This window comes from Charadrius vociferus, unplaced genomic scaffold (assembly GCF_000708025.1).
Source record: "Charadrius vociferus isolate BGI_N301 unplaced genomic scaffold, ASM70802v2 scaffold136, whole genome shotgun sequence".
Taxonomy (NCBI): Eukaryota; Metazoa; Chordata; class Aves; order Charadriiformes; family Charadriidae; genus Charadrius; species Charadrius vociferus.
Genome location: NW_009648960.1, coordinates 684,169 through 698,519, shown reverse-complemented (window position 1 = coordinate 698,519; position 14,351 = coordinate 684,169). Strand labels below are relative to the sequence as shown.

At 41.9% G+C, this 14,351-nt stretch overlaps 1 protein-coding gene across 1 annotated transcript in view; it reads left to right on the top strand.

Annotated features, from left to right (window-relative positions):
* The window catches only part of IQCA1 (IQ motif containing with AAA domain 1), a 104,253-nt gene that overhangs the window by 13,558 nt on the left and 76,344 nt on the right, over positions 1 to 14,351 (top strand). Inside the window, exon 6 of the mRNA XM_009887584.1 lies at positions 5,159 to 5,346. Within this exon, the coding sequence (XP_009885886.1) occupies positions 5,159 to 5,346 (188 nt within the window). The remainder of the gene's footprint in view (positions 1 to 5,158; positions 5,347 to 14,351) is intronic.

Sequence of the window (14,351 nt, the reverse complement as noted above, 5' to 3'; positions counted from 1 at the left end):
TGCTGGAGCTGTTTGAAACCAACCTCTCACACTGTTCATCTGTCTTGGCACTCTTTCTACCATTTCAGTACCTATTTTCTCTTTTATCATCAGATGACCAAAGCTTTTTCAGACATACTTTCTTCTGAAGCCTGCTCCTTGACAAGAGAACACAAACTCCACCAGGGCTGTCAAACAGACTCTGTCTCTGAAGACCCAAGAGTGCTAGAAGATGAATATAAGGTCCGGGGTTTTGCAGTTGCCTCCTCACTGCAAAGGCAGGATTAGGAATGGCTTGAAGCTGGTGGGGGTTTAGGGTGACAAATACTTTTGTGATTAAGACAAGAACACTGGACAAAACAAAGCAAATTAACATAGTGACTTTCTTAAATTGCAAAGCAAGAAGCAGTACTATTGTGTATTTCAGATTACCCATGCTATTCAAAGCTTTTTTTTTTTTTTTAAGGTGTTGCAGTAGTATATAACACTTCATACCATCCATTGGGTGCCTGAGGACTCCGTTTTTTCTCCTCAGTTTGTCTTTTTTTTTTTTTTTCACAAAAGAATGAAAGCATTTTCTATGAAAATGCATCACAAACGTACAACAAATGGTAGAGAACTGACAGCTAAAACAATGGTACAATTACATCATCTGGACATTTTGTTATACCTCTTCAGCACCTCCTGCTGCTGAAGTGTCTATTTTTAGGGTAAGTTGCTAAATTCACTTCCACACTCCACTTTTATCTAATTCATCTCCTTATTCCCTACTTCTGCTTTACCAATTGATTCCCTTCCTCGATCATTCATACCCTTTAGAACACTTGGATTAATTCTTGTGGACCAGGGAACCAGGTTTTAAGATAGTCTTCATTTTACTTAGCCCGTGTACACATAAGTTCTTCTGATGTTTACTCATCCTTATTTTCCTCGAGTTCAGGTGTTTGGAATTTTATTTTTTTTTTACATAACTGCATTGATTTCAAAGTAACAGAATGCAAAGTCAGTCCAGTTGTACGTTCACCTGTACTCTTTTACTTAAATAACCATGGCATGATTTCCTCACCATCATTCAGCGCTTGCCTCCTCCCCCCTCCCCAGAACAGAAGCCAGCCTTCAGTGCCTGACACGTGTCGGCCTCCTAGTCTTCACTCATAAACAGGACACGATGCGTATGTTCCACATTAGTCGGCCACGAATCCTTCAGGACTCATTTATCACAGCCAGCTCTGCTCTTCGTTTCCTGCTCTCCCTCACCCATCTGAGCTGGAGCGTGTTAATGCCAAAGCTTTTCACCACAGAAGGAGCGCCTGGTTTGGCAACTGTCTGTCCCCCACTAGACCAGCTTCAAAGGATGTCACTTGTTATTAACGTATCTCTCTGCTACTCATTGCAACAGATTGCCTGGCAGCACTGGCTCCAGCGCAGATCAAGTGTCTTTTTGTACCTGCTATGTCATCCAATCTTTTTGGCTCCTCTCCAACACCTACTCTCCTCCCCAGCTTATCTGGCCGTCTAGGTGTGAGCCAGCTCCACTTTCCCAGCAATGGAAGCGGTCAAGCAACAGCATATTTCTCATCAGCCATGGCATTTTCAATGTAAATAAAACCTTTTCCATGTACCTTATTTTAGAAAATATTAATAACGAAATCAATAGGACTGGAAAAAAAGACAGTCAAATGAGCATACAGTCTTACCAGCTTTCCCTTTCTCGTTCATTCCTTTCTTTAGTAGGTTATCAAAGGTGGATAATTGGATAATTGGACTCTCATTGTTAGAAGTGGTCCTATTTCTTTTGTTTTCTTGTAGTAACAGTCTTTGGAAAAGAAAGTGAAAAAAATACAAAGGGAAAGTACAACAGAGCTTCTTTCCATAAGCTGTTCTACAAGGTTATGTCTATACTTCAGCCTTAGGGCTTTGAGTGCAGCTCATAAACTAGTATCAGCAGACATATTGATAATGGTGTGATGCTCAGAAAGGTAGCTGCACAAATATTTACTCAGGGCTTGGCTGGGTTTTGCAGACCAGAGCATGTTCTGTAGCCCTGTTGCTATCAGCATTTGAGCCAGCTGGTTTAGAGCTACCTGGACTGTGTCCACACCAGTTTCATAACTCTGGACTCAAGGGTAGATATGGTCTCTATTAATTCACTTAGAGATAAGAATCTCCTGCTTCTGGTCTTGCTCACATGAGCACATTCTTGCCAGTTCAAACAGTTATTACCTCGTCTGGCTTTGGTACTGATGAGAGATACACTGATAGCAAATTCACAATGATGAGTAGCTGGTCATCAAAGGCTTCCTCAGGACTCACTGGAGAGCAGTTCAGAGGGGGAGCTGAGCAGAAGCAAGGTTCAAAGATGGCAAAGAGGAGCTTTCCTGCCTGTGCTGCTGCCTGGGCCATCCTGCTCTCACAGTCTTGTTCTGGTCTCACAGTCACCCACCATTTCCCTTGGTATGGCTGTGGCCCTCAATTGCCTCCTTGACTGGCTTATTGACCTCATTATACCAAGACAGAATTAACCTGAGGAGGTTGGGCAGGGAGAGGGGTGGGGAGAGATAACAAAGGATTATTTTCCACTTCTTAGAGAGCTCTACTGGTTCACCACAGGGTCAGGTGAGTGCCAGAGCCTGTGCAGGAAGAGGGAGGAACCACACTTCCAGCAGTTAGGGTGGAGGAGGAACTGCCCCTTCCCAGCACCAATAAGTGGTTTATCTGGTGAGCCATCTGATGACATTTCACCCTTAAACATTCAGATGAGTGCTGTAGAGGAGCCTGTCTTTCTCCTACGGCTGAAGATCAGCCTCACTAAAGCTGGAGATACTCTTGTCCCCCTTGCACCGAGGCTTGAATATTGATTCTATCACTGCCCAAAGGACACAGGATGGGGGACCTTCTGCCCACCCAGCAAGACATCATCAGCATTCACTGCAATTACCTTTGCTCATGGAAATACTTGTTCAGTCCCTTGTGCTCCCAGATTGCTTTCCCTTATCCCTTTTCTTCTCACATATCTTCATCAGGAAATGCTAAAAAACATATTTCTAAATGAAACAGCCCTTCCCCAGATTCCCCTAGTGAGGGTCTAGTTAGGACATCTAGTACATTGTCCTCTGTGAGTAATGCAGTGTATGCTGAGGCTGTGCTACGGCAGTATACAAAGACACGAAAGAGTCATGCTAGCTCTAGCTGGCTCATCCCTTAGGTAGCAGCCCTCCTACCGATACCTCTAGGCAGTAGTACTCTGATGGGAACTTCTCAGAAAAGCAGTCCCTTGAGCATTACTGTAGTGAAGCAAAAGTTAAGTGGAAAACTGCCTGAGGGAAGTGGATCTTGTTTCTAGATCTCAGTCTGGGAAGCAAGCCTCATGGACCCTCCTGTGGTTTCCAAATGAGCCCTGAGAAAGCATCGTCACATCTGGCTATTCTGAGGTTCATTTAGTATTAAGAAGACAGACAATAGTGAAATCTATGTGAAATACAAATAAATAGTATCAATATTAGTTGTGCCATACTTAAAAATAGATGCTGGTGAAGGTGAAGATTGGAAACACTTGACTTCAGTGGAAAATGAAGCATGCACAAAGGTAACATCTCAGGGTGAACCGCAACATTTTGGGTCATATATTCAGGAAGAGAGCCTGTACAGCCACCTTTCAAAAGCATGCTGCTCTTCTTATTTCCTCCTGAATATTTTCTCACTGGTGGCCTTGACCAATTCCTTTTGCATAGTGCGAGTCACACATTGCAGATGCAGGCAAGGCAGTAAATTACTTTCCTGAACAGGGCCTCTGCGCTTACTTTGGATAGTGTGCAATCCCGCTGTGTACTTTCTGAAACGAGATTTGCTTGGCACTTGTTAGTGATTTTTGGAACCTGGTCGAAGCATGGAAAAACACCGAATAACAGATCTTAAATATAAGCTGGCCAAGCCTTTGATAGAAGCTTTTTTGTCTTTGTGGGAGACCTCTGGAATTAAGACTTGGAGCACACTAGAAAATACATCACCAGAGCAAGGAGAATGTATTACTAAATTCATCTGAGATGTGCTGATTTAAGGACAATTTCTATACATTCTGAAGGTGGAAGGCCAGAGCAGAATAGTATAGGTCTTTTTTGTGCAAACCAACAGTCCTAGGCTTTTGTTCACATATGCTGCCACCTATATGTCAGATAGTCACTAACTTTGAAGAGTACAACACACCATATTACAAAAACAGATCATAAAATTTTCTCCTTTTTTCCGTTCTTAAATTTGACATATGCTATCAGATAACATGATTACTGCTTCCCAAGTATATGGAAAATATTTTGTTCTAGAATTGCAAAATGAAGCTAATTTATACATTAATTTTTTAAACATACTTTTCTCAGCACTTACAAGGTAGTAGTAGCTCGTAAAACACTGGGAACATCTTAACTTTATCAACCATTGCAAACTAAAAAATGCAAAGTTTGAGACCACCCGCACAGATGGTATTTTTCATGCTTCTGTATTTGCATACCAGAAAGACTTTCATTTTTCTCTCTCAAAGTACACATGTAAAATCAATCACAAAGCAGAAATTATTGTAAGACTTAAAACTGGCTTAGAAGTCTGTCTTGCCAAGGTTATCAAATCATGGGAAACTTGGGGAGCTATGATTTTTATTATGCTGTTTGGGGATTTGTTTTTTTTTTTGTTGTTGTTGTTGTTCCTCAAGGGAAGTTGATTTCCTAAAGGAATATGACCAGCTGCAACAAAATACCAGGAAACCACTGACCAAGCAGTGCATATAAAAATTTAAGTGAACAAATTAAAAACAATACTGGCTAATTAAAAAGTACCAATGGGAAGTCCAAACATTTGAAAATTCAATTAAAAAATCTCTGGCACCCTTCTGACATGGATAAAGTTGGCATTTGCAGAACAGCAGCTTTCTCACCTGTCTCATTGAGATCCCAGGATCCCATGCCGGAAGGGTTGTTTTTGTACATTGCAATGTTGTTAATTAATGCTGAAAGACTAACAATAGACCATTGTGTGCATCCAGGCACTTTTTATGAGCACCGGGTTTTTTCCTGGCTTCCCACAAATAAGTTAAGGCTTAAGCTCGGATTCACTGTCAACCTGGCATTCCAGTTTATATTAAGTTTCTTTTAATTCATACCTTTTTGTTTTCTCCTCTTGTCGTTGTCAGAACCTACCTTCTCACTTAAAGGCAATGAGTATATCGCAGATGCGTGCTGGGCAAGTAAATACCATGCAAGGTGAGGGCCAGGCGAGACATGAGGAGGTATTCATCAAGGACAAGCTGAAAGAAACAGAGGGGTTCAACATCAAGGAAACTCTCCAGGATCAGATCAGCCAGTGTTTCATCGAGTGCCGGTGAGCAGAGATAAACACTTGCACTTTAATAAGTCCATTTGCCCCAAGGAGCCTGATTTTGCAGTTCTTACAGATTGCAAAATCCATTTTACAGTGGTGATCCCAGCTCCAGAATTCAATACCTGAGCAGCAGGACTCCTAACTGGGGAAACCAGAATAGTGCATCACTCCTTGCACAGTCCAGCAGGGATCAGAGGTGCACCTGGAACAACTGACTACAGAATCAGGTCCACAGACATTAAAGTGGGGACGCATTCAGATTGCATGCTTTGTAATTGTAAGAAGCATGCTTAAAGTTTAGGAACACTGGCTTTTTTCCCCTGTCTGAATGCATAAGGTTTAAGAGAGAGAAAGCAATCTTCCGTGACATAGAAGTATTATTATTTGCTGTAGCAAATCACGTCACATCACTGGTACTGCAATATAGGTGCCTGCTGCTGGTATTATCCAGCAGCCAATATGAATCTGAAGTACTTGAGGCCTGACCTTCAAGACACTCCCCCAAATGTAACTTTGCTTAAGTAGTGCTGCTGATCTCAGTAAAACTTCACGTCTCAGTACAGTTAAGCACATACTTACACGTTTTTAAACTGAGTGCTGGCACCTATAGTTCTCTCAGGAAGTTTACTTTAGCTGAAGAAGTTTTGAGACTGGCAATTTTTAAATGGCAACACTTTAAAGCCTTGTGGTAAGGGATACAGGCTGATTTTATTATATAGGTATTTTTTTTCCGGGGTTTACCCCATCCAGTGGATTTGCATGTAAATTGGGAAGCAGCACCCAAAAGTTCCAGGATTTGGCAGCAAGTTTTCAGCTACTCTGCAAAAATACTTCCAGTGGTTTTGTGTCTTGAGCTGCTCCATGGTGTTACAGGGCTTGTATTTGTCTTGTGGACTAGTGTCCTGTCCAGTAGTTGTTCAGCCTTTTTTCAGTGTACTGGACCTGCCTTCCGCATGCAGTTTCCAATTGGAAACACAAACGCATCCACATGAAATCCTGCTCTATTTATTCCCTGAGTACTTTAATCAGGTTTTGGTAGCTATATGACAGTGTAGTGTTTGTTAAAAAAAAAAAAGAAAAAACAAAGCAAGAAAGCAAGCAATCATAAGAATAGTGCTGTCACAGGTCTGCCACAATGTTTCTCTTCTTTCTTGTACTTTTGCCTCTTATAAACACTCGAGACTCTAGTATATTTTTACCCCATCTAGCTCTCCTTTAGAAAGAACTACTGGTTTTACAAACCTCAGTTATTACAAAGCACTTCCCCATTCCCTAAATCAACCCTGTTCCTAGGGCCAGGTCTGCACACTTCTGGAGCTACCATTTCCTGCTGCTCCCCACAACTCCCAGCATGTTCTGAGGTACAGAATGATCTTATTTCCTTTTCTTAATAACTTATGCCTTTTCTCATCTAACAGTAATTCTCTAACATAGATCTATCGCGTCCAATTAACTTGGCTCTAGAGCTTGAGGAGAACTAGCTGAAATACTGTGTGAACCAATAACAATGTTTCTTCAGGAGATTAGCAGAGAACATGCCATTTCCTAGAGAGTAAAGCTGAGCCATAAACCTCTTTAAAGACAGTTATGAGATATTATTAAAAGTAAAATCCGTTCCATGGAGACACTTAACAGCAGTGCCAACCAAGAGCCTGACCAATCCAAAGGATCATTTGGAGGAAGCCGAAGCCGTCGTTCGATCAAGGGAGTTGGAGAGGAACGGCTGAATGAGCAGTTCATCAAAACCCTCGCTACCTATTGTATAAGCAATCTCAGTCTCATTTGTCTATGAAATACTCTGAAGATGTAAGGTGGAGTGTAAATGCTGAGCTTTCTTATTCAGTAGCCCTTACCAGTGAAATGGGACCTCATTGCTCCATTTATATTCCAGATGTGCCCAGGGGCCCAACTTTAAGTGAGAGTTCAAGGCTATAGGCAGACATAGTCAGTATCCCAGCATATAAATATGTGATTAAACAAGTTATAAGGAGTTCTTTAGCTAACCTTTAAGTTGTCTGGTCTGGTGTAGTCAGGTTCAGTAGTACTGAATCTCATCCAGACTTGAAAATTAACAAAGATTAAAGCAGATGTTTGAATATAAGCACCGCATTGACTGATCTCAGATAGCAATATGAGTATGCTTTTCCTCAGCAAGTGATTGCATTAAATGGGACTAAGATATACCCACACACAGAGTTAATCAATGACACCAGTGCTTATAGACAAGCCTTTAGTCAGGCATACTGTTCTGCTGCAGCTGAGAGACTGAGAAAACAGCTTCCCTCCAACCTTGTAGAATAACTTGACAGAGCTGCTCCTCTGCCCACTCCTCTGAAACAATCTGATATTTAGAAAAATTAACCAAAATGCAGTTTTAAGCAAAATCAGACTGTTTTGATAGAGCGGAGTTAAAGAAATGCTGCATGTGCAGTTACGTGTGTGCCTGAGTGTGGGGTCACCTCTGAAGGCAGAGGAACAGTGACAGACTTGGTGCAGGCAGAGCAGTGTGTTTGATCATACTCTCTGTTACTCTCTTTTAAATTAGCTGTCCAGCATCATCTCTAAAAATCAGGAAAGCACATTTCAGCCAAGACTAGACAGATTATCAGTAAAAGCTATTATGGTGATTTAGCAGAGTGGTAGATAAAATTCTGCCCCCAGTGAAGCCAGTGAGAAGGCTACCATCAGCTTCAGCAAAGGCTGGACATCATCCACTGTTTCAGTTCATTTCAATCTAGCTGAGTGATGCAATGATCTATGGGACCAAGAAGAGTCAGAGTACGCTGCTTGCCATCTTGCTCTTCACAGGAGGCCTCTATTTAACTGACCAAATAATTTTTGCCACAGACATATTTACTTGCATCCAAAATAGGTTAAAAAAAAAAATCAGCAAGTTTCTACACATGGGGAGCATGTGTGTCACGCAGAGCCAAGCTTTCCATGTGGTGCACGGCAGAGACACTGCGGAAGTAGCAGGAGTTGTGTCCTGCTCCTGCCTGGCCTGCTGAACAGTGGTTAGTTCTGAATTATCAAGGTTTACATTATTACCCGCCAGGATATATTTGGGCTCTCCACTAAGCCAGGCTATGACATCAACAGCTAAATGTAGCTTATAAATTACTCTTTAACTAGGCTTTTTGACAGAGTTTACTATTTTCCATAGTCTATTAAATAAACAGATAGCTAAAGGGGAACAAAGATTCTTTTGAATAAATTTTGCTGTATATACTAAAAAAATAAACCCAAACTTCCATATTTTATCCTTCTGTTGGAAAAGGATGTGATAGGAAATACAATTAGCAGGTATTGTCTTTCAGCATAGCTGCTATTAGATTACAAAAGCAATGAGCATGTATTAAATTTCTCCACTTGTAGGAACTGCTATAAATATTTACCACTTTCTTTGCACAAGGGGATAGGCATGGCTTCAGTCATTTCAAAACCCAAGACAGCTTCTTATCAAGATGGTTTGTAAAAAGGCAAAATAAAACAAAACCCAAAGGAACAGATGAAATGAAAACGTACCAGTTGCTTATAGTAATCCCACTGCAGAGAAGATAAAATATTTTTGATACAACACTCTGCATTTCACAGCATTACCATCCATTGTTCTGTTTATCTGCATTGACTTCTTTGGAGCTCTTCTTATTTGACTTGCAAATTATTCACATAAAGCTTTCTAGATTTCTGTTTGGCCTTGTCCCTGTGCACCACACTAGAAAAGAAAGGTAATTTTTTTTGAAAGCTTTTTTAAAAAAGCATCATGCTGTATACCTACAAGCGTCCCTTTATTTCAAGGTAGCTATATGATTCATAGAGCAGGAGTACAAATGTTCTAAAATTAACAGTTGCTATGATTATGTACATCTGAGTCTGGATTTTAATCGTGTGACTCCCATGGATTCCATCTATTACATTAAGGACGGAGTTTCATATTAAAATACAGCAATTGCATAGCTGGGGGCTTAGTTTCAATTTCCTGTACTATTCCAGACCAGAAACATTTTTTCTCTGATTTCACATTTAGGGTTTTGCACTGCACATGCAAAAATTGTCATCGCCATCTTCTCCACTCTTTACCCACTGTACATACCCAGAGTTCCCAAATTACAAGTCTTCCTCGGAATCATCCTTAAAATAAATTTTAAAAAGGGGTGGGGAAAAGAGAGGAGAAGGATCACTTATTATACAGAAAAATATAGTAGTATCTTTGTCTAAGAAAAGTCTTCTCTGGCAGAAATCAATACAAAGGATAAGAAATCAAGATGAGGTTTTTATTACCAGAGATAGCCTCAAGAATCACAGGGGAGAGTCTAATACACAGGCTTTACTGTAATGTATCTTATGCCCTCTAGCTGTAACAAATTATGCTGTGAATTTCTTGGAGGATTTATATGCTGCTGCTCAGTGCTCTGGGGAGCATTTCATCAGTGGCATTGCTGACCTAATAACAGGGGATCTAAGTAATAGCAACTTTTATGTACGTTATGTGTTATTCCCACAGATCTGGGGATTGGTTTTCTGGAGGGAGGAGGAAGCGAGGGGTAAATGTGCTTTCATAATAGGTTTACACTTTACTGATTAGCTTTGAATGATCTTCTTGCTCTGCCTGCTGACTTGAGTACTGTCAGAAAAAGAATTGGCCAAGCTTCATGGTGAGCGAATGAGACTCCTTCTGAAGCAGGGGGTTCCTGCACTTTATTTATTCATTTTGAACATTCCTGACAGCCAGCCCAGGCTTTGATGCAGAGGAAAGGAGAAAGAAATAGGAAGTGATAGTGTTATATTTCCCTTTTTCACAAGACTGTTTTGTTGGGCTGAGTTTACTGCCAATATGCCTGTTCACGGGGCTCCCTAGGTAGCAGGGGGTGGGGAAGGAGGAGGCAGGAGGAAGATGAATGGAGAGAGAGGTTTTGCAGTGAAACTCCACAGAATAGGGGAAGTATTCATTTGTGTCAGGCACTGCCCGTATTACATTTCACACTCTGTACACACTGCTTTTCATGAAGTTAATGTTAGCATGTGTGAAAGCTGCCAGGCAATCCATCAGCAACTGAAGTCTTGCCAACAGGACAGAGACAGATGATACCTTGGCAGTGCCAAGCAGTTGCACCCCCTCCCTGTACTGCCTCAGCTCTGGTTCGAAGGAATTGTTGCTCTAAGTCCATCCAGACTTGTGGTTTTTTTCAGTGCCATCTCACTTGTCATACATGCCCTCAACCTGCCAGAAGTGTTTTCCAAGTAACCAAGGAGTATGGACTGCAATCTCTACACAATATGGCAACAGCTCCCAAAACAGCTGATAGGAAAATTGCTTAATAACCAGTTTTAGTGCAATGAACATCTATGGCAGACAGTTCTCTTTAAGAGAAAGCTCCAGTCTGGAAATCTTTGGAACACAACGAACCAGAGACATCACCAGCCCCTTGATCACAGTCCTCTTTCCATACAATTCGCTGTTACTCTGGAAAATGTGTTCCCTTCTTCCCTGCCACCCGTGCAAGGGCATTTCTCCTGTAGAAGCCTACCAAAAAATGCCTCTCTGGTATGTGGTACTTTATATTCAGCACAGACATGAGTTAATGCCCACAGAAGCCATTCGCAGATGCATGATGAACCACTGTCTTTCACCTAATCCATATTGTCATTACTTGTTTTCCCTGTCATCATTAAGGATTGTCACACACTCACAAGCCACTTGTATGCGACATTCCACTCGGGAGCAAAAATTACCAGCCAGAAGCACCTGTGAGCTCAACGTAAAAATCAGGATATTCTGCAAGTGGGGATAAATAAGGGGTTATCTGCTAATTCCACCAGATAAGGAGGAAATGAACTAAATTATAAAGATGTCTGTATCTATACCACAGTTTTCTCCTGCCCTTACCTGTTCACTGTAGTTGAATATGTCTTCTGCCCTCTTGTATTTTGTGCACTGAAAGCCTACACAAACTGAATTCTTTAGGAAGTAGCTCAAAACCAGTAGAAGCTTCTTCTGAATCACTCTGCAGACAGGCTGCACTGGATATATTCTGAGTCTTGTCATTTTCCTTGGGAGAGTGAAGATAAGCTCTGAATTTTGGAGATGAAGCTCTTAAAGAGGATGGCACGTGCTTTGGTGTCCTCCTCTACCCAGATACTTTGTCTTCCTGAAAAACTACAGAAGTATTAGTAGGTACAGTAAGTGTGCACCTTTGCTGAATGTTGGCTAATTAATAAAACTTCTATGTTGTTCTTTCATCAGGCCTGCTGTAAACAAGAAAGCAAGCTCAGGAAAAGCTGATTTTATTTTTTTTATTATTTTTTATTTTTAAAAAGAGACAAAGACAAAATATCTCTTCCACAAAGGAGATATCCCATTGGTCTCTATATCAACTGATACAGAATAGTTTGCATATTTCACATTGGGACAAGACCCGTCTTTTACAAAGCCTCCAAGAAAGGGATAGAAGAGACAATGTCTGTTTTCTCTATCAATAGTTTCACCTCTGTTTTTTTGACAGAGCTAACAACTTCAGATGTTGCATAGGCAGTGATCTCTGGATCATAACAAGTAGTGCTGGTACAAAGTGCTTTCTGAATGCCTTTCTCCCATGCCAAAAGGCCATTCTGCAGAAACAGCTTACATTTAACGTGAATTTTCCTGAACATGGCTCAGCCTGTTCCCACATATTTGACTGTACCTTGTGTAGACAGGCAAAGCTAGCTTCAAAATCCAACAGGAACAACACATCCATGACAGCACATAGCTCTGACAGCAAAACCTGTCCTGGGTCCTGCATAAATAGTCTGGCAGCTAGACCATGCTGAGCTCCTCCCTGCAAGCAGCCATGCCACTGAGTCTGAGACGGTTAGTTTAAAGTACATCTGTGGGAACTAAAATCCTGCCTTTGGGCTCCCGGGTGAGACAACCTCTAAGACTGATTAATTAACATAATTAGGAGCTGTAAACATTAACGGATAATGTTCAAGCCTTTCCTCACACATTCTTAAAGCTTCCACTGAGTAGTTATCTATTGACTAATTTTGGCAGACATCTTTAGGGCTGGAGGGAGCAAGGGAATGGAATGCAAATGCATCACTGGCTTACCGGAGGAGTACCAGAGCAAACAGCCCAGTGGATTTCTTTGAACAGAGGGAAAATAAGTTATCATAGCCAAGAGGATTGTTTGTGTATGGTGGGGAAAAGTGGAGCCCACAGTTCTGCAACCTGTTTTCCCTTTGATTGGAATCAACTATCTAGCTTTGACAGCCATTTAAAAAACCCACAAACTTTCAGTTCTCCTTTCTTGATTATAGGAACACCACATTGTCCTCTTTCAAAAGAGTGAACCCCTCTAATTCCAAAGGAGGGACAACTGTTATTAAGTACATCTGCAGTTAATCTACTTTATTGGGTGTCCGTGGATTTACAGGAGATAGGGGACACCTCTGGAAGCTTCTGTGCAGTACCAGAAGTTGCCTACTTCAGTGCATGCTCAAAATTTATGAGTGTGTTGACATTAATGGAGGTGGCTTGATGGCTTTCGGGGGGATCAGCCGGAAACCCCTGTATTCATATATTTCTCATACTTGGTGAAACACAGATAAATCTTGGTAGCAGGTATCTGAAACAGTAAGACCAGTTGAACCCTGGTGTCAGGCCTCCAGAGAGGCATTGATAACATCACTAGTTCTGCTTTCTAAATCACCACAAGCTCTGAAATGTGTTGCCTTTCCAGTTTTGTAATCCTTGAATTTACACTTCAGTTTATGATTGCCACCTCTATACTGTGATTAAAAACATATGCAAAGGACTCTGCTGATGATCCTTAATTTTGCTCACTGAACTATCAGAAGTTTGAAATAATTACAGAATAAGAAAGTTCTTCTTAAAATATCTCAGGTGCAAATCAAGATTGCCAAGGGGTTTTCAACATAAGTCATCCCTGTGAACTATGATTTCATTGTGAATGCTGCACATAAGCACATCTTCACCAGCTTTCCAAACACTACTATTCACTTCCAGGTAGACATTCAGATATCCACAACTTCCCTGGGCAACCTGTTCCAGCACCTCACCACCCTCACAGTAAAGAATTTCTTCCTAATAGCTAACATAAATCTACCTTCTTTCAGTTTAAAACCGTTACCCCTTGTCCTATCAATATACTCCCTGATAAAGAGTCCCTCCCCGTCTTTCCTGTAGGCCCTCTTTAAGTACTGGAAAGCTGCTATAAGGTCTTCCCAGAGCCTTCTCTTCTCCAGGCTGAACAACCCCAACTCCCTCAGCCTGTCTTCATAGGAGATGTGCTCCACCCCTCTGGTCGTCTTCATGGCCCTCCTCTGGACTCGGTCCAACAGGTCCATGTCCTTCTTATGTTGGGGGCTCCAGAGGTGGATGCAGCACTCCAGGTGGGGTCTCTCCAGAGCAGAGTAGAGGGGCAGAATCACCTCCCTCAGACTGCTGGCCATGCTTCTTTTGATGTCGCCTGGGATATGGTCAGCTTTTTGGGCTGTAAGTATACATTGCCAGCTCACGTTGAGCTTCCCATCAACCAACACCCCCAGATCCTTCTCCTCAGGGCTGCCCTCAATCCATTCTCTGCCCAGCCTGTATTTGTGCTTGGGATTGGCCCGACTCAGGTGTAGGACCTTGCACTTGGCCTTGTTGAACTTCATGAGATTGGCATCGGCCCACCTCTCCAGCCTGTCCAGGTCCCTCTGTATGGCATCCCTCCCCTACAGTATGTCTACCTTACCACACAGCTTAGTGTCAGTGGCAAACTTGCTGAGGGTGCACTCAATCCCACTGTACACATTGCCAATGAAGATGTTAAACAGCACGGGTCCCAATAACGACTGCTGAGGAACACCACTGGTCACAACTTGGACATGGAGCTGTTGACCACAACTCTTTGAGTGTGACCATCCAGCCAGTTCCTTACCCACTGAGTTGTGCGTCCATCAAATCCATGTCTCTCCACTTTAGAGACAACAATGTCATGTAGGACAGTGTCAAATGC